Source organism: Ahaetulla prasina, chromosome 5 (assembly GCF_028640845.1).
Source record: "Ahaetulla prasina isolate Xishuangbanna chromosome 5, ASM2864084v1, whole genome shotgun sequence".
Taxonomy (NCBI): Eukaryota; Metazoa; Chordata; class Lepidosauria; order Squamata; family Colubridae; genus Ahaetulla; species Ahaetulla prasina.
The window spans coordinates 76,636,208-76,656,389 of record NC_080543.1 but is presented as its reverse complement, the minus strand read 5'-3'; the positions used below and the strand labels follow the sequence as shown (position 1 = coordinate 76,656,389).

General features: G+C 35.2%; 2 protein-coding genes across 6 annotated transcripts in view; one reads left to right on the top strand and one right to left on the bottom strand.

Moving 5' to 3' along the window:
• Window positions 1-1,333: 1,333 nt before the first annotated feature.
• On the bottom strand, window positions 1,334-17,078 carry ZFX (zinc finger protein X-linked). Of its 4 annotated transcripts, none has more exons than XM_058184582.1 (8): window positions 16,939-17,078; window positions 14,906-14,994; window positions 12,656-13,222; window positions 7,797-7,940; window positions 6,990-7,133; window positions 6,772-6,906; window positions 5,656-5,793; window positions 1,335-4,940 (listed from the first exon to the last, which is right to left on the bottom strand). In XM_058184582.1, the coding sequence occupies exons 2-8, from the start codon at window positions 14,964-14,966 to the stop codon at window positions 3,754-3,756; spliced, it is 2,376 nt and encodes a 791-aa protein (XP_058040565.1). In that variant the 5' UTR covers window positions 14,967-14,994; window positions 16,939-17,078; the 3' UTR covers window positions 1,335-3,753. The 4 variants fall into 4 exon arrangements, with proteins under 4 accessions (XP_058040568.1, XP_058040569.1, XP_058040565.1 ...); XM_058184583.1 differs by having other exon boundaries at window positions 12,656-13,102; XM_058184585.1 differs by lacking the exon at window positions 5,656-5,793 and having other exon boundaries at window positions 1,334-4,940.
• A 272-nt stretch (window positions 17,079-17,350) lies between these two features.
• The window catches only part of KLHL15 (kelch like family member 15), a 159,011-nt gene continuing 156,179 nt past the window's right edge, over window positions 17,351-20,182 (top strand). For both annotated transcript variants that reach the window (XR_009155277.1, XM_058184589.1), the window contains exon 1: window positions 17,351-17,542. The gene's annotated coding sequence lies outside the window, so the exon portion shown is untranslated. The remainder of the gene's footprint in view (window positions 17,543-20,182) is intronic.

The window sequence follows — 20,182 nt, the reverse complement described above, 5'->3', positions numbered from 1 at the left end:
ATAAGGCTGTGTATAAAGAAGATGCTGGGTAATCTAATTGAAATGACTATCTTAACCAGAAAGGGAGAGGGTAAAACAATTTTTATCCCACGGATAACACTCATTCCAACAGATCTTCCTTTTAACTTTATGAGATTGCAATTTTCAGTGAGACGTGCATTCTCAATCATGATCAGTAAGTCACAGGGTCAGTCTGTTAAGTACTGTGGAATGGATTTCAGACCACCATGTTTCTCCCACGGACAACTTTATGTTGCTTGCTCAAGGGTGGGTTCACCACTGAATTTATTTGTTCTTGCTCCTAGAGGTGAAACTAAAAATCTTGTTTATAATCAAGTTTTGTCTTAAATTAATATACATAATTTGAATAATATTTTACTTTATAATTTGTATATTGTATTTATACTTTTAAAACCCTATAAATAAAATTGCTTTGATTTGACACTAAAGATATAATTCATTCCTTTTCCTGTCTAATACAAGATTGAGATAATAAATAAATACCCGGGCAACGCTGGGTATAATCAGCTAGTAGTTTAATATAAAGGTATATGAACATGACCTCCTCTTTCCATGCCCATAACAAATAAGAACAGGACAGTGGAACAGACAGCCGAGTTGTCTCTTTTAATTGCCAGCTTTTACTTATCCAACACATAAATCTGTCTGAGTCTTTTGAAGCCAGGTACACTTATCGGGAATGACTTGATACCAGCCAGTGTGACCCCAAAGTGGGCAGAGGCCTGCAGACTTTTTTCTCAAGTTGAACTTGGAGTCCACTCCTAAGAGGTTGTTGGATCTTAAAGTTGACCCAAATACTTCCAGTGTGCTGCTGTAGAACTTGTTAGTGTGCCCTTCCTAGGCCCCTAAAGTAGCCTGGATGAATTAAAGCCTGCTTCACCTTTGCAGCGGGATGAGAATCAGAGAAAGCAGTAGTGTAGTAATAGTTCTATGGGAGGCCCAGTTTGTAATACAGTTCCACTTATATTTAATTTTGACCAAGAGAGCATATACTCACTTTTTTGTAAAGAGGAGTGAGCTGAGATCTCAGCTATTGTTCCCAGCAGCAGAATCATTTTCATTACAAACAGACACAATTCATTTCACACAAGGGAAGGAATTGACTGAATCCAAACAGGAGTAGCTTGTGAGGCCATCAGCTTCAGTGTATGAGCATGATTTCCTGAAGAAAGGAAGGTTTCCAGGTTCACTTTCAGGCATCTCTCATTACTCCATGGAAGTAATTATACAACTGCATTTTAAAATTTGCTAAAGTAGTGTCAAGTATTGATGAAAGCAGTGATGTAGCAAATGAAACATATAATTAACAGGAAAATAATTTGATTTTTATTTTTTCACATTATCAAGTACACATTACGTCACACATCCCTATATATGAGTCTATGTAATTTGTTTTTTAATTTTTACATAGTGTACAAAAGGGAAGGACATCAAGTACTTAACAAGCATTTTACAGAACAATTATTTATATTACATCTTTTTAATGTACCGTTTTAAAACATGAAACTTCAACATCAATTTTATAGCGTTTGCTAATCAAATAAAACTAGTTTATAACTAATGTCAGTATATTAACAATAACTAGTTTTCATTTGCTTTTTCTACAGCCACATTGTGCAAAATCCACTCAACTGATAAATTCTTAATTGCTTTTTCTACATTGCCAAAATTATGCTTCAATGTATGTATTTATAATTCCAGGTGGTATTAGTGAAATAGGAAGTAGCCAAATTTCTTATGTCTTCAAATTTTTAAAAAATATTCCAGTATGGTAATACTTCTGATAATACCTCTGAATATGACAAAAGTTAATAGATCTTAATAGCTTGAAAATTATTTGTGTGCAAAGGAATCTATGTAGGACTTCAATAAAAAAAATGAGACACCTATATTCCATGGATAACTGCTGGATCTTGAAAACACTTGCTTTAATAAACTGAGGTGCTTTTAGACCTCAACCCTGCAATAGTTATTACCACAATGCAAAAGTTTTAAATGGTTCCATACAATTTTACATGTTCCACTTAATTTATGACAGTATAATGTGCACACTGTAGCTGTGTGATTTAGAGCTCAATAGCTTGCTCGACAGTAATAATTTTTACCAATATTTTCTAAGAATTTGGTGAACATGCAACAGTTCATACACATTAAAAAGTCAGAAACAAACATAATTCCACATACATCTTACAAGTCATACAAAATAAGATGTTAACATTAAGCTTTTTTGTTTGCATCACAACTATTTGTATTATAATTCTAATTTTATATTAAAATGAATCACCCAGGGAATATCAAGCTACATTATAATCTCTGACAATGTAATATATGGTATAAAACTGATGACTTGGAATCCTTATGTTTCTGATGAAAGGAAAGGAGGAAGGAGACATGGGAAAGCATGAGGCAAAACTGCATAAACTTTTGTTCACTTTCAATACATTTGATCAATGTATTCTAAGAATCAAAGTTAGGGAGGGACAGATGAGAAAAAGCAAGCTAAGAGAACATAGTCAGAATATCACATTTTTAAAAATTAGCTTTGATTTCACTTGAAATGTGAAATGTTTTATTCATCAAGTTTCCAGCATGCTTTATTATAAACTAATGAAACATTTACTGTGAAATAGACTGAAGCAGCTTTAACTTAGCAATAATTTTAAAGCATACAGTGGTCATTCAACATATATCCATAAATGTATATAAATGGACAGAAATAATGGGATAATTAAAAAGTTACTGCTTAATAGCTATAGGCATGAAGGTCTAATTCCTTCCTCCTGAAATTATTTTGGTAAGGAAAATTCTGTGTCCCTAAAAGAATAAAAAAGAAACATTTTTAAACTGGAAGAAAATAAATGTTTCCTAAAAATGACCTGCTTCTATTATTTATTCCTCCACCTGTTCTCCCTCCAGATCGTTTATCTTTGAAAGCTGTCCAAAGATCCAGGTAGATAAAAATGAGACCAAACCAAAAATTCCATACAGTTAAGAGTCTTGTAATAAAACTGCATTTAATTTGGAATAAACCTAGTTGTTGTCAACAACTGAAACAATATGTTTCAAAAATACAATTACATTTGCAATACAGAACAAAAAAGCAGAGAAGCAGATAATGAATACTTAATGAACAAGTGCCTCAAGTTTTTCTTTAAAATTCACCCTATTGAAAATAAATGCTCCCCGCAACCAATGTATTTCTTACATTATGGAAGTATTCAATACTATAAAGAAATAACTTCAGTATTGGAAAAAAGTTAAATAACCACTCAAATGAATAGCATGTAGTAAGTTCCTTAAATATCAATGGGACAATCAAGTGTATCCTATTGTACAATGCAGTATTTTGACATTAATTCTGCTCTGATTTTTGAACAGCCCTCTATATGACATCTTTGAGCAAATTAGAAATTTATGTTAAAACTGAATTGGCATGGCAGGCAAACATTTTAGAGAATTAATGTAATTGAAAAATTCAGTATAAGACAGAGTTTACTTTATTAAACGCAACTTTATTGTTGCCATCTTTTCTCATTTATTAAACAAACGAAAGATAATTCAGAACACACTAATGAACAAAATATATAAAAGTCAACTAGAAGCAATATTCCTATCTATGTACAGCACTAAATCAAATGCACAGTATTTCATTTGTAAGATCTGCTTTAAAATACAATGACTGCCTAAAAAGCAAATCTTTTACACCCTTCCCAAATTCCTATCTTTGAATCTTCATGGTAACCCAATGTCTTTATGATGCCGCAGAATGTGTTGATTCTTCTCTGAAGGCCTTCGAAAGCCTTTTTTACAGAATTCACAACGGTGAGGATAGTCTTTTGTATGAATGGAAATAACATGCCTCTTGAAACCCGAGGCATCTGTAGTGCTATATTCACAGTACTCACACTGATAAACTTTTCTACCACTATGTGTTTTCATGTGTTTTTTGAGTTCCATTTGCAGCTTGAATCCTTTTTTACACCGCTTGCATCTGAACGGAAGATCTTTTGTGTGAACTGAGAGAATATGACGACTCAGAACAAATGGATCTGCTATTTTAAAGTCACAATGTCTGCACTGGTGCAGCTTTTTCCCTTTGTGCACTGCAACATGTTTTTTCAGTTCTGAAGGCCTATGAAAGCCTTTATCACACATGTCACACTTGTGGGGATAGTCCTTTGTGTGAACGGAAATGATATGTCTTTTTAAATCACTTGAGTTTGAGCTTTTGTGATCACAGTGCAGACACTGGTGTGTTTTGCTTTCTTGATGCATAAGAATGTGCTGTTGTAGCTCTTTGGTATCAGAAAATATTTGAAAACAAATGTCACACTTGAATGGCATTTCTTTACTATGCCTAGTCTTTACATGAGTTTTCAGATTAGAAGAGTCAGCAGATCTATACTCACAATATTGGCATTGATAGGGCTTTTCACCAGTATGGATTCGCATATGTTTCTTGAGCTCTGATGGATGCCGAAATCCTTTTCCACATTCCACACAAATATGAGGAAAGTTTTTGCTGTGTACAGCTAGAAGGTGACGATTCAGTAATCCCTGTTCTGCTGTTTCATACTCACAGAATTTGCACTTGTGCATTTTATTTGCTGCTTTGTCCCTGTGCACCATCTTATGTGTAAACAAAGCTCCTGCATGAGAGAAACTTTTCCCACATTCATCACATTCAATTAGTTTTTCAGTCTTGGTAGTAAGCTTGTGGCTCTCAAGGTGATTATGCAGACTTAACTTTTTATTTGTAGTGTAATCACAATCAGTGCATCGATATTTTTTCTTAGCAAGAAGGTGCTCTGGGTGATTTTTCATGTGTCTTTTCAAGAAGCCTCTGGATTTAAATTTCTTTCCACAAATCATACAAGGGTAGACAGTCAAAGGATGGCCATCAGGCCCAATAATTATGGCTGCATAATAAAAGAAAAAATAATAAAAATGGCATCTACTAAATACCTGGCAAGCACTAACATAATTGTACAGAAGTTATACATTTTAAGTTTCTATTAGTTTTAGTAGCAAAATTAAGCGCATGCTTAAGCTTCACATTGAAATACATAGGATACCAACATCCTGAACACTGCTGGAATTGCAAATTAAGTTCAGATCAATTAATTGTCAAGTAATTACAATGGTATGTCAGCTTTCTCCCTCAAAATTAAAAATCTTCCAACAGATATATGGCTTACAGAATTTCAACAATTGGAAGCAATGTCAAGTGCCAACATATCATTTAATTAGACAAATTAACCCTGTGGAAAGGAATATCTTGACATGTCAGCAACTGCAACATCTGCATTCTCTCAAAGGAATCTTATGAGAATAGATATATTTTCAAGAAATGACTCATATCTGGCATGTTTCAAGATAATATTCTCCAAAAGAACATATACACAGGTACATGTGCCTGTGTGTATTGATGCAAAACATCCATCAAGACAGAAGTTGAAGATAGTATGTTATTTTTAAATGAGAAATCAGTCTACCAGTCTACAACCTCAATAAAGTAGCAATATTACACAAAACCAGGAATGTATATAGATAGATGGCTGTGCTTTTAAAAATGCTAATGGAGAATGCATTTCCATTTCCAATTCTATTTTCAAGCAAACAGAAGCTGAATACCTGTTTGATATTGTCTGGATTCCAGTCTTCGCCTTTTCTTTGGTTTTTGTTTTGTTAGCCTTCCAAGACCAGAAGACTCATCTATGTGCAAGAGGGCACTTGCAGTTCCATTTCGGTTTTCAACTGCATCATTATTTCCTAGTGTGGATCAGAATTTAGCATCCTAAGGATTAGTCCACATACTATCTCTGAATATGATTCTATATTTTTAAAAGGTAAGTCTGAATAATCAGCTCTTGGTGTTAATAAATATATCTGGTATCTTTGTAGTCAACAGTAAGCAAGATTTAAATTTAAGAAATCAAGCCTTCTTCTATTCAGTGAATTATTCACTTCACTGACCATGGAAAGAGCCTCAAGTATTATACATACATATTCACAACTTGAATTTAATCACATCATGACGAACACACAGGTAGAAAGAATACTTTAAAAGATAGATGCTCTTGGCAAACAGACACCATAGAATCCAATTACCAGAGTCTATTTTTTCAAGGCCACTGGAAGATGCATGTAAATATTGTAGCCATATGGCTGATTGTAAGTCAACTAGCAACCCTCCACCCTTATGGGAGGAGAGTATAAAAGTATCTCCCACATTGATGCATGTAAAAGAAATGGACCCAGGCTGGAAGTTCCGATGAAAAGAAAATAAGTATAATTAATGTGACAAAAATTTAAATTGTATAGAAGGCCTGTAAACTTTGTTTTTACTTATCTGATTCAAAATATTGAGTAAAATTAACAAATGCCAAGTCTCAAGATTTGAAAAAAAACTCTCCTTCTCTCTAAGGTTAAATAAATTATCTATTTTTGCAGATTTTTTTAAAAAAAGAGATACATTGTTTTTTTATTTTTACTATTCTAACTATAATAGAAATAGAGTTGACTTCGTATTACAATTTTCTTCTTAATTCCTGTAGTTTCAAATAAACCATAAATCATTTCAATCAAGAATCAAATTATATATATATATATATATCTACTCTTATATGTAAATCCTGGCGGAAATACCCAACACCATCCCAGAAAGATTACTTTAAGTTTTTGAATACAAAAGACCAGATACCAATATCCTTACTAGGTAATCTTTAATTTTTAGGAGTAATGACCTACCATAAGCTGCTGCCCAAGCTATTGGCATAAAGCTTTTAATTTCACTGTCATCAATTTGCTGTTCATGAGTCGTTGCTGCATCTTCCTCTCCTACTATCACTTCCATATAGACTTCATCAGCAATTTCAGCAACATCTAATACAAGAAACATGTTATATGTTTTGTATATTTTTTAAAACATTTAAAACCTTTAACCCAAATGAAGGTCACATACTTACTTAAATCTTCATCTTCATGCTGAGAATCATTTACTGTCATATAGACCATTTTTTCTCTTGGAATGCGAACACTGCTATTTTGGTTAATTAAAGTTTCACCATGGTCATTTTCAGATTCACTTTCCATAATGTCTACTGTGCCTCCTATGTTAAAAAGAATTATCAACATTGTTTGTAAGAATATGCTTCTATTAACACTATGGTTCAAATTAAAGAAACTGAAAAAAATACAGTAACACAATTTTTTAAAAGATGTGAGAGAAGCTTCTGTCAACTAGACATTTGGAAAGAACTGAGTAAAACAAGAGGGATATTATGAAAATCCTATTGAAATATAAGCTGCATTATATTAATTTAAAACATATGTATAGGATCATAGACTAAGTACATATAGTCTGTATTTTTACAAAGTGAGATAACCAAAGTTTAACTTATTAGTAGATTTTTATTCCAACTTTATAACACACACACACACATATATAGGGGGCAAGCATATGTAGTATGCCTGCTTTTTAATTTTCCCCACAACAACCCTGTGAGGTCATTTGGGGTGACAGATTGACTGGTCACTCAGTCTGCTTTCATGCATAAAAAACGCATAGGCCAGAACCTTAACAAAACTGGCTCTCTATATAAATAATAACAACAACAACGCAGTTATTAGGGATGCCATTCATAGGGTGTTTCAGGGTTCTTTTCGCTTTTAGTATGACAAATTCTCAGAACATTTCTTGAGGATTCAGTTTTCATCTTGAGACCTCCAAGCACCAAAATATTAATTTTTTCTTTCATTTAAGAAAATCTCACCTATATCATCTTCTCCAGGATCAGCTTTGAAAATGTAGACTTTGATGACTTCTGGGCAAATGCCATCCATTTTACATGGATCACTTTCTGACTCAGATTTAAGGTCAACAGAATTGTCAGCCTCTGTTTTGACCGCATCATCCACTATAAGAAAATCAACAATATTATCACAATAACATTCCTCTAACATAAATTACAAGCATTTCTTATGTGTTTATACATTAAACTCCAACAGGACATCAATTATTTGCGAAGCGTTCTATTTATTCGCACATATACTTTATTTCCATAGGTATACTATTATTTTTCCCTTTAACTCCATATTCCTACAAAACACTCCGTAACTAAATCTTATTTATTTTATTAAACACCTTCTTTAAATCAACAAATATACAATAAACCTTCTTCCTCATGTTAATACATTTTCAATACACTTTAAAAAGAAATCTGGTGTGTATCCAAGCTGCTCAGCAAAATCCTGCACCATACTTGCTAATTTTTTCAGTCTTCTCTTGTTTTGAGTTTTATCCCAAATTATTGCATAACTTTTATTTTTAATTCCAATTAAAAGAATTCTTGTTTAACTTCTTCAATCCCCAAACTGTTTTTATTTCAAATCTGTCTGCATTTTCCGTCTTTTAATCATAACCATTTCTTGTATTTTTATTACATTTTTTGCAATTTCTCTACACATAATTATATATATATAAAATATTTACACACACACACACACATATACATTCCCATACACAGCCTTTCACCTCACAATTTCACAATCCTTTCATGTACTTCTCATTAGTATAACTCTTCACTTAATTCCTTCCATTTTTCCCAAGAGATTTCCACATTTTTCCTGATGTCCACTTTCCATTCATTCTATTGTGAAATAAATTCATTTACTAATGTTTTACAAGCAGGCTTTGTACTTCTTGCAGTCATTCTATTTTCCCTTTTTCCTCTTCTTCCCAAGATTCACTACTATGCTACACATGCTAACCCAACCCTAATAGTCTGCTCCTCATTCAATACTTTTCCTCATTTTTGTATTCTTCACTAAGCCTATCAATCAGTCCTTTGAATAGGTATGCATGAATGATCAAGCTTATCTTGTTTCTACCATCCATTCATGTCTCTTAATAGAATCTTTCACACACCCCATTGCATTAATTTTAAACGTTTGTTATTCCAATATCACAATTCCATTATTCCATTATCACAATAAAGGGGCCGGATAGCTCAAGCTGGTAATAGCCTGTTATTAAGAACACCGAATAGCCTGTTATTAAGAACACCGAAGAACACCGAAGCCTGCAATTATTGCAGGTTCGAGCCCGGCCCAAGGTTGACTCAGCCTTCCATCCTTTATAAGGTAGGTAAAATGAGGACCCAGATTGTTGGGGGGGGCAATAAGTTGACTTTGTAAAAATATACAAATAGAATGAGACTATTGCCTTATACACTGTAAGCCGCCCTGAGTCTTCGGAGAAGGGCGGGGTATAAATGTAAACAAAACAAAAAAAAAAAAAAACAATTCACTGAAGCACCATGCAATTATCACTAATCTATGAAATGCTACTTTATACACCTCAAAATAGATGAAATTCATTCATAGCTTCTGATACATATTAGTCTTTTGTTCAAATTTATGCATTCATTATCTTTAACCTACAAAATCAATTACTTTTATTCAGACCTGCTATATCATTCCTGTTTTTCTTAGCTTCACAGCATTTCTGAATCATTTTATAAATTCATTAATTCATTAATTAAATTAATGAATTAAAGAATTGTTTATCAATTTTCTCTTATTTTTATCGCTTGTCTCTCTTATTTTTCATATCTCCCATATACAATAACATTCTATAATGGCCATTTCATGTAATTTGTCCCATCAATTTCCATAGGTTTGTCATTTTGCAATAATGCATTGCAGTTACATTGGGAATGATTTTAAACAGCTGAGAAAGACACCATCAGCAAAGTCCTCCACAATATCTCACACAGTACAGGAATAAATTAAATTTCCATCACAATCAACAAAATAAGTGTCCACCGATTGGACATTTAGTATTTCTATGTAAAAGAAATACTGAATTTGAAAAGCATGTTTTCATATTATTTTGCAATAGTCTTATAGGCAGACCAGACTACACAAATAGTATAAAACATCTACAACTTTCTGATAAGGCTCTAAGAAAAAGATTAATACTGTGAGAAACTTTTACCTAGCATGATACTAACAGGCATTCATATCCATTCATAAGAAATATAGATATATAATTTCCACAAGAAAATTAGTATATTTTTAGGAAATAAGGATTATAACACACTCATGCATAATAAGAGTGTAGCAGTCCGCATATTATTAAGAAAAAAAGGCAAATCAATTCTTAAGAAGATATAGAGAAGTCCTCACATCATCTACTGTTGGTTAGCTGCTATCACATTATGAAAGATTACTCCTAGATTTCTAGTGTATAATGCGGCCTTGATAATGATGCAGGAAGTCCTTTGTCTAGGACTGTATTTTTCAACAACTTTAGATATTATTGCAATTCTGTATCTGGGAAACAATAGTACTACAATACTAAGAAAAAGGCAACAAAGCACATTATCACTATCTGCAAAAGACACTGAACTCAGCAATAAACTGTAATCTCATGGAAGAAGCAAATCAAGAGCTTGGGATTTAAGAAATAGACTGCAACATGTTGCCTGTTAATCATAGATACTAATAAATTTCTTTGCAAGATCTGTATTTGCCTAGAAATATTAGACACAATTACAATGTACACATTTATAAAAAGTAGTTCTCAACTAGTTCTTTTTTCCTATTCCAGTTACAGGTAGTCCTCTACTTACAACCATTCATTTAGTGACTATTCAAAGTTACTGAAAAAGTGACTTATGACCGTTTTTCACACTACATTGCGGGATCACCATGGGCATGTGATCAAAATTCAGACACTTGGGACCCAACAACATATTGATTCAAAAGCGGAGTTGTTTTTATTGGGGATCTTACCAGAGAAAATTAGTAAAGAAAATTTTTATTTGATTATACATGTAATTACAGCAGCAATAATTGTTTTTGTGCAAAATTGGAAAGCAGAGAAAATAACCCTGGAAGGAGGAATTATTAGAAAAATCTTAGATTGTGCAGAAATGAACAGACTAACTTTGATGATTAAAGAAAGAGAGGATTCAGAATATTTTAAGATATGGGATAAATTTTATCATTGGTTAGAAGAAAGGTATAGATGAGCAATGTAAGAAAATGATAATAATGTATCTGTGGAAAAATGGTAATAGTTTAAATTGGAGTGAAGAAAGAAGAAACAACAAAAGATGGAGCCAGGAAGAAAACACCAAGATGTCACAAGGAAGGAATTACTGATGTTTTAAATGTATGTTTGTCTATAAAATTAAAAAATTAAAAAAAAAATCAGACACTTGGCAATTGGCCTGTATTTATGACATTTGCAGTGTCCTGGGTCCCTTTTGCAACCTTCTGAGAAGCAAAATCAATTGGGAAGCCAGAGTCACTTAACAACCACATTACCAACTTAACAACTATACTGTTTCACTTAACAACTATGGCAAGAAAGGTCGTAAAATAGGGTAAAATTCACTTAACGACTGTCTTGCTTAGCAATAGAAATTTTGTACTCAATTGTGGTTGCTGACTACCTTCACCCTCCCACTTCATTTTTCTTTTGCTAACATATTCACTACGCATCTGCTGTTCATCTCTGTATACTTCCTCTATTATTCTCTTCAGATTAAAAAAAATCCAAAAATCAATATTTCTTCAATCTTTTAACAGTTGCCAGTTAGCTCTCCATCCTGTATTTCTGCTGGCAACCATTCAAACAGAGAAATGTATTTATTTAATATATCCCTATACAGATTCTTAAACAACTGCATCTTAAACCTAAAATTATTGAAATAAAAAAATAGATTAAAATAATATATAAACTTTATTCATTAAAAATATGGAAGAATGGAAAATAAAACAAAATTAACAATATTTACATATAAGGATTATTCATAGAAAGCTCTGGATTTCCAGTACAAATTAAATAATGTAAGAATGGGTACCTTGCATATTTGGGAAGAAGAGCATTCTAGATACTACGAATAAATGTAAAGTAGTATTCTATCAGTTTCAACAACATATAATAAACTCTATGATCTTAATAATAACAGGTGTCAAATGACGGGTTTTGTACATTAATTCAAGGCTTGCAGCCCAATGATCGAAGAATGATAGGTGATTGATGCAGGATATTTTAATAGTAAAAAAGGTAAAGGTAAAAGTTTCCCCTATACAGTCATGTCTGACTCTAGGAGGCAGAGTCATTTCCATTTCCTAGCCCAAAGAGCCACTGTTGTCCAAAGACGCGATAGTGGTCATGGGGCTAACATGAGTATATGCTGAGGCACACCGAGCACTGTTACCATCCCATGAAAGTGGTACTAATATCCCAATCCCAATGAAATGGCAATGTTCTCTGCAAAATCTTTTTAAATTTTTTTTAAAGTCATAGGCATGGATACTGATTTTATTATTTTAACTTTAACTTGTTTATTTTTTAACAACAAAATTGTTCTTGTTACCAAACAAATTATTTTTATATTAGGCCACCAGAAGCTAATTCAATTATTATGTAGAATGGTGATAGCATTAAAATGTGTTCATTACATTCCCGATACATGAAATGTCAGGATCTAAAAATGCCTACACGTTGTATTAATTAGCACTGCAAAAATCCAAGAACAAAATCAGTGGGATAGCTCGGATGAAAAATTCTCTAGTTTAAACTGTAGTCCTTAAAATAGTTTACCCAGACACTTACAGGAAATCATCAGGTAGTCTTCACAGTTGTTTTTTTCATCATTATGCTCCACAGATATTCCACTGGCATCAATTACAGCTTCAGAAGCACAGTCTGCCACTAAGACTTCTGAAACTACATCTTCTCCAAGAGAATCTGTGACAATTTCTGCTTCTACAACATTATTATGGTCATGAACATGTTCCATATGTTCAATATCAGGTACATGTATTGATTCATTTGTGAGTACATGTTCAGATATTGCCATTGCTGAAGCTGTAATTTCAGATGCTAAAACATCTTCTGGAACACTGCAGTGTGACAAAGACACTTCTTCAGTGACATCAGTGTCCAGCACTGGTTCAGGAATAATAACAGTTTCAGATACATCTGTATCTTCCATGATATCTGGACACTGAACATCTTCTATAACAACGTCCTCAATGACATCTTGAATTACTACAGAATCTGGATCATCAGAGACAAAATTATGTACAGCTATATCAGAATCTTCTACATCTGATACATATACAGTTTCCTGTATTTCGACAACAATTTCATCTCCATTCAAATGCGTTTCATCAGCTCCTGGAATATATAAATTATAATCAGTCCTATACTATCATAAATCTTAGTTGAAGAAAAATGAGCAAATTTTGATTATGATATAGCAGGGATATCTCTAACTTATTTACCACACCAGAAAAAAATTTGATCTGAAGGGCTTTACTCGTCTTGATCCATTTATCAGGTGCAAATCATGGAAGTCATATACAGGTAGTCCTCAACTTATGACCATAATGAGGCCAAAACTTCTATTGCCAAGTGGGACAGTTAAGTTAGTTTTGCCCTACTTTACAACCTTTCTTGCATTGTTGTTAAGTGAATCACTGCAGTTAAGTTAGTAATATGGTTGTAAAGTGAATCTGGCTTCCCCATTGATTCTGCTTCTCAGAAAGTCGCAAAAGATGATCACATGATCCTGAGACATTGCAACCATCATAAATATGAGATAATTACCAATTATCTGAATTTTGATCATGTGACTGTGGGGATGCTGCAATGGTTGCAAGTATGAAAAATGATTATAACTTTTTCAGTGCTGATGTAACTTCAAATGGTCATTAAATGAAAGGTTGTAAGTCAAGGACTACCTGTATTCTATATAATTTGCTTCCTACTTGCTAGTAACTAGCGATATTTCCTCAATATAATTTAGTGTGATAGAAGATAAAAAACTATTTTAAAAGCTAATAATTGATAACCTATTTTTTGATCAATTTTCACAAACATTTCATAATCTGCCTTCCCAGTAAGTTATCTTGCCTTTATTAAAAAAAACCTGGTACACAACAATAATCATATGTAAATCAGCGGTGGGATTTAAATTTTGTATTTTTGGTTCTGTGGGCTTGGTGGGCGTGGCATGGCTTGGTGGGTGTGGCAGGGGAAGAATATTGTAAAATCTCCATTCCCACCCCACTCCAAGGGAAGGTTACTGCAAAATCCCCATTTCCTCCTGATCAGCTGGGACTCAGGAGGCAGAGAATAGATGGGGGCAGGGTGAGTCAGAGGTGGTATTTACCGATTCTCTGAACTACTCAAAATTTCCGCTACCGGTTCTCCAGAACTGGCCAGAACCTGCTGAATACCACCTCTGATGTAAATATTTGAAACATATAATATTCCTTATATTTTTCAGCCTCAAAATAGATTATTAACTATTCTAAAATAGTTCTAAATTAGTTTAACTCTTAAATAAATTAGATCCAGACTTGGTAATAAAAGTAATCTGGGTTCATTACTAAAAGACCCAATAGTTATAGAGCCGTTATGGCAAACCTGTGGCACATGGAGCCATATCTGTGGGCATGTGAGCTTTGCCCTAGCTCAGCTCCAGTGTGCATGCACATGCCGGCCAGCTGATTTTCAGGCCTTTCGGTCCCACCGGAAGTCGGGAAATGGACCATTTCCGGCCTCTGGAGGGCCTCCATGGGAGTGGGGAAGGCCGTTTTTGCCCTCCCCAGGCTCCAAGAAAGCATATGGAGCCTGGGGAGGGCGAAAAATGGGCCTACCAGGCCCACTGTGCCATCCCATGCCAGGTGTGCGGGTGTGTGTGTGTCATACCCACATGCGGGGGCACATTGGATTATGGGTGCAGGCACATGCACACGCGACTCCCCCACACTTTTGGCACGTGACAGCAAAAAGGTTAGCCATCACTGTTACAGAGTTTAGGAAAAGAAGCTTACATATTATTTTCTTACATACCTGTTTGATCAAAAAACGCATGTGGGTCATGTGGCTGTAGTTCAAGCCCATCCTCATCCATGGCCTTTAAATCTCATCAGTCACAATGTCTATAAAATTAAAACAAATGTGTTTTGCATAGACTTTTAATAAGTGTTCCAGACTAGTACATGGCATATATATTGCAATCAAGTTTGCACTGGGGAAAAAATTGTGATATCCTTGAGACTTGAACATTTTGCCCCATTCCTGAGTGAGCATAAAAAGAATGGCTAATACGTTGATGTCCTTTCATTGCCTCCTATAGCAATGGGAGAATTCACTTGTACCAGAGCAAAATATCAATACCTTCTCTGTAACACTTCATGCTTCATGCATGAACATCATGACATTTTCTGTTATAATATTATAACAGAAATCATTTTCTGACTATAATATTTTGGTATAATCTGAATCAAATACTGCAAGTACTAACTGTATTTTTCCAATTTAATCCATTTTAATATCTAAAGCTTCTGGAAAATTAAAAACTTTTTATTTGCTTGACTGCCATTGTTGAGTCTTGAATACAGTATACTAAAATATATTACTATAGTATCTGGCGTACATTCCTGCTTCCATTCATTTCACAAGTATAAAAAAAGTTTTCCTGCTCATGCCTTTGTGAATGCATCTGTTGAAATAAGCATTCCCATAAATACATTCTACACCTTACTAAGTTGTGTATCTTCTGTAGAAGTCTTGACTAATATTTTCTTTTCTAGTGCAAGTTAGTATTTTTCGCATCAACCCCTATTATTCAGAAGCTATTGCCTATCACATTTTTCAGATGCTTGTTTACTGACTGTAATGTGTCATTTTAAAACAATAATAAAATGGTCACTTTTGAGGGGTTTGTAAATCTATAATAATCCAATTTACCTACTTCACATATCACACCAACAGGAAAAAAAACACTCTAGGCTGCTTTTCAATCTCTATAATTCAAATTATAAATTATTAGCCATCCTACAGTAGTATTTATGTACTGCTTGATGATTACTAATATTATCAAATGAGCAAGAGGCCACAGGATTTATGACACCTAATTACTAATAAATTTATCAGCGCGCAGACTCTCCTTGACTACTTTCTCTGCACGTGTGCACTTGGAAGCTTGTTTCTGGTGGGATTCTGAATTTAATTCTGATGCTTCAGCTGTGGCACCACTATGTTCCCTTATAACAGGCTTGCTCCCTCAAGCCTGTCATGCAATCAGCTTTTCTTAATTAATGCAACTGACCCAGACTATTATTTTCCTCGGTATCTGTTGCCACTGATAGGTGGTTCATGGTGTAGGAAGTTATTTTTTGAGGAAAGAACGAACCACCTGGACAAAACCGAGCACCCGGCGCTGCAAGCAGCCCTTCCTGTATCAACATTACGGGGAGGGGGAGCTATATGAATAATCACTCGTGTTCCGTCGGTCATTGTCTGATACTCAGGGCTAGGAGGCGAAGCAATAACAGGCAGAAAATGCCTCTGCACCCGCTGGATATTACGTGAAAGGGAAGAATGTGGAGGGACTAAACTATGCTGCGTTCGGGAGTAGCCGAGCAGGACAACTGGGCACAAGAAAGGGAGGGAGAGGGGAGGGGCAAGCTTCCCCCACTGGCGCCGTCTCCGCCCTGCCCTGCCCGCCTGTAATGGGGACTGTTTGGGGCCAGAAGCGATTAATTCAAGATGGCGTCCGGCACTCTTCCTTAGCCTCCCTTGCCGCCGCCATCTTGTCTCCCCCTAGCAGCGATCCCTCCGTTTCAGGCCTGGTCCCACTGTCCTCCAAGAATGTTTGACCCCCATTCCTAGTGCAACCTACAACAGCCCACCGCTTTTCTTTCTCTGGAAGCTGAGCTACAGCTGCCCGACCCCTCTGCAAGGCTACCGGTCCGTTCCTGCAATAAGGAATGCCGCGCGGCCTAGCTGCGGCCTTCTTGGGGCCTGTACCAAAGCAGGCGCCGAGGCCTGGTTCCACGCAGGGGTAAGGGCCTAGGTCGGGCCTGTCCCGTGCTGCTTACCAGGCGGGGCGGTGGCGGCGGGCTCTGGGAGGCCTTTCTCCGCGTGGCCGGGCCGATCTCGGTGGTAGTGTCGCGGCGGCGGGGCGGGCGGGCGGGCGAGAGCGAAGGGGAGGGAGGGGCCGAGCTCGGAGCTGAGTGGAAGCGGCCAAGCTCCCCGGGCCGGGCAGCCGTCAGCACGTCACGTCACTGCCCGTGAGAGACCCAGGGAAATGCGGAAGGAGTTGCCGGCTCCGCTACTGCTCGAGCCGCCTGCTCTTCGGCCCCGGGCCAGGCCAGACCGGGCGCGCTACCGGGAAGGAACCGGACCGGGCCGGATGGATGAAGTAGAAGGGTGATGGGTCCCTGCCAATCCCTCCCGCTGCATCTGCTGCTTCTGCTGCCGCCTCCGTTCCAGCTCGGCCGTAAAATTCCGCTCCGGGCTCAGACTTGCTGAATTCGGCGCCGGGGAATGAGGAGTCCTTTAGGCCTGGAAAATCCCCAACATTTTGGGGTGGCTTCTCCACAGGCATTGCCCCGGGCACCCCCGCCTCCCGAATCGTAATACATCCCCCTCGCTTGCCGAAAATAAATTTATCCACAGCCTTTTGGAAAATGAAAATAAGAGGTACCTTATTACGGCATTTTTAATGAAAGTATTGTCCCGCTCTTTATCTCTTCCTTCCGTCCTCCCCTTCTCCATTTGACGGGAGAACATACATTTTTCTTCCATAGGAAGCAGGAAAATGAAAGTACAGTGCTTTAATCCCGGTTCATATAGATCAATCGTTTTGGTGAATGCAGTTATCTACCATGTTTTCTGTTTCTGGTTTTATAGGGAATCAGGGTACTATTGTTGTACAGCTACTTTTCCAAATCAGAATGTGCAACCTTAGTTAGCAAACACAAAATTTACGATTATTAGACATTGGGTGTCAGTGTGTCTTTTGTTATAAAATGAATGTTTCAAAATAATTCTCGTTTCATAGTTGCAAACTTAAATTTACTGAATACTTCGTTGTAACAATTTATAGTTATCTATTCTTTAAAAGCTACGTAGATGGTTTGTACAGTTCTCTGTTTTCAGATATCAAAATCAAATTGTGGATATTTGATATGAGTATGGATCAAATTAAGGCTAATTTCCTTTGGAGCCCTAAAGGTGCAAATCACATATGCATTGTATCCCATTTAATTTTCTGTTAAAAATGTGTGTTAACAGCAGAACACAATTTGGTGTCTTTGCTTTGTGTTAAAGATGCTATTTTTAATATTTTCTATTAAGCTTAGATAGCATTTTTAAAGTTAAAAAAGTAAATTTCAAGTTGCAAAATTCTCAGGTATAGTATAGTCAAACTAACTGGGGAATTCTGAGAACTGAAATCCATCCTCTGGAAGGGGATGACAAGGTTAGAGAAGACTTCTCTTGTTATTATATTTTCTGCTGTGTATCTTCAATTATTAGCAATAAAATACATTACCACGTTTAGTAAATTGTTGTGTATCTTGTTTCCCTAATATTTTAATTGCATGGTTTATTGTTTTAATAACATTTGGTTTAATAAAATGTATGACATTTAGGGGAACAGCATTAAAAGTTGAAGTAGCAAAGAACATCCATCCTCAAAGAACACCACAGTTTATGGAATTCAGTGTCATGTGATATAATGTTGGGAATTCAGTTTAGAATTAAAAATAGGTTTAAACATGTAGGATGATAAAGACTGCTAAGTGCCTGTATGAAATCCATTTTAAAACTTGAGGATTTCAAGAAGCACCTACCAGGTTACTTTGCAAACAAAATTCTGACTTAGATGGATCTTTTGGTCTGATCAGCAAATCTTCATAGCCAAATAAAACATATGGCATGTTAATTGAATAAATTAGCTGGTTTGCACAATTTTTATGATACACCAATCAAACATACAAAAATATAAAACTTATACAGATTGATTCTTTTATACAATCAATACAATCACAAAAATGATAAGCATAGAGGTAAAGGAAAAAAAGGTTTTAAAAAAGGCTTGGAAATTACATTATGAGCAGTATAGATTTCTTCCTACATTGTGCCATTCTTAGCCAATTTTGATGCCCAAAAAGTCTGCAATTCTTGTATGTAAACTATGAAGAACAGTAGTCATATTAACAGTCCTGTTGATATTGGAACTATAACAGGACAATACCGCTGTATCAGTTAATGTTAAACTCCCAAGTATATCTTCAGTTGCAAGGTGATTACAATCCTCACTAATACAATAAATAATTAGGAAGTTTTGTACATTATCCTAAACTATGGTTTGTTTGAATAAAAATTTGTTGAATTAAGATGAACATAACATCTGATTATTACTTAAGTGTGATATGTAAACCAAGCCTTTTTTTGAAACAAAAATAATTTGTTTCTGGAAAATCAATATATTTTGGTTTTAGAATTTTTATGATGGAATGATTAATACAATATTTAAGACAATGTAAATACTTTGTTTTCAAGGGATCTCTAGAAACTATGCAACAGGAGGACCAATCCTAGGTTAAGGCTGTGTTTTTGTCCCCCAGAAATTTTGTTTTCATGGCAGAAACTTCTTGGAGTTTTATACTGATCCCGGTAAAACACATGGTAGGTGTGTTTCATAGTTAAATAGATTGATGAACAGTCTGAGAACATTAAGTATTTTCCTAGACCAAACCTTAAAGGAGATAGGATAAATTTTATCAGAACAGAATTTGACATTTCAAAGTATAGAACAGGAGAAAATCCAATATGCAAATTTCAAGGATAGAAAATAGTTAACATTAAACTATTTTTAAACCATCCATATAAATACTTGCAGAGTATAGCAGCTGCATTATTCATACAAAAAATAAAAGAAAAATGAAAGAAAACAATTCTTTCAAAAGCAAAACTTTTTGCTTGAAAAAGTTTTTATATTAAATCAAATGTACGGTATTTCAGGTTACCCCTCAGGACACTTCACATAAAGCTTACTAATAACGGAATTAGTTCAGAGCAAATGAATAATTTTATGCTCAAATAATCTTGGAAGCATGTCATACAAAGGTAATACAGTATTCCAGAATCAAGTTGCAATAATCCATTACCTAGAATACCTTGTCCTGGATAATTTACTTTTATTACATTATGTATTTGTTCATAGTTTTTTATAGCCTCCCCCGGTTAGAAGAATAATATTAAACAATACAAAACCGTAAATATCTTCAACAATCAAGTAGAGTAAAAAATAAATAATAGGGGAATAGGACTGTT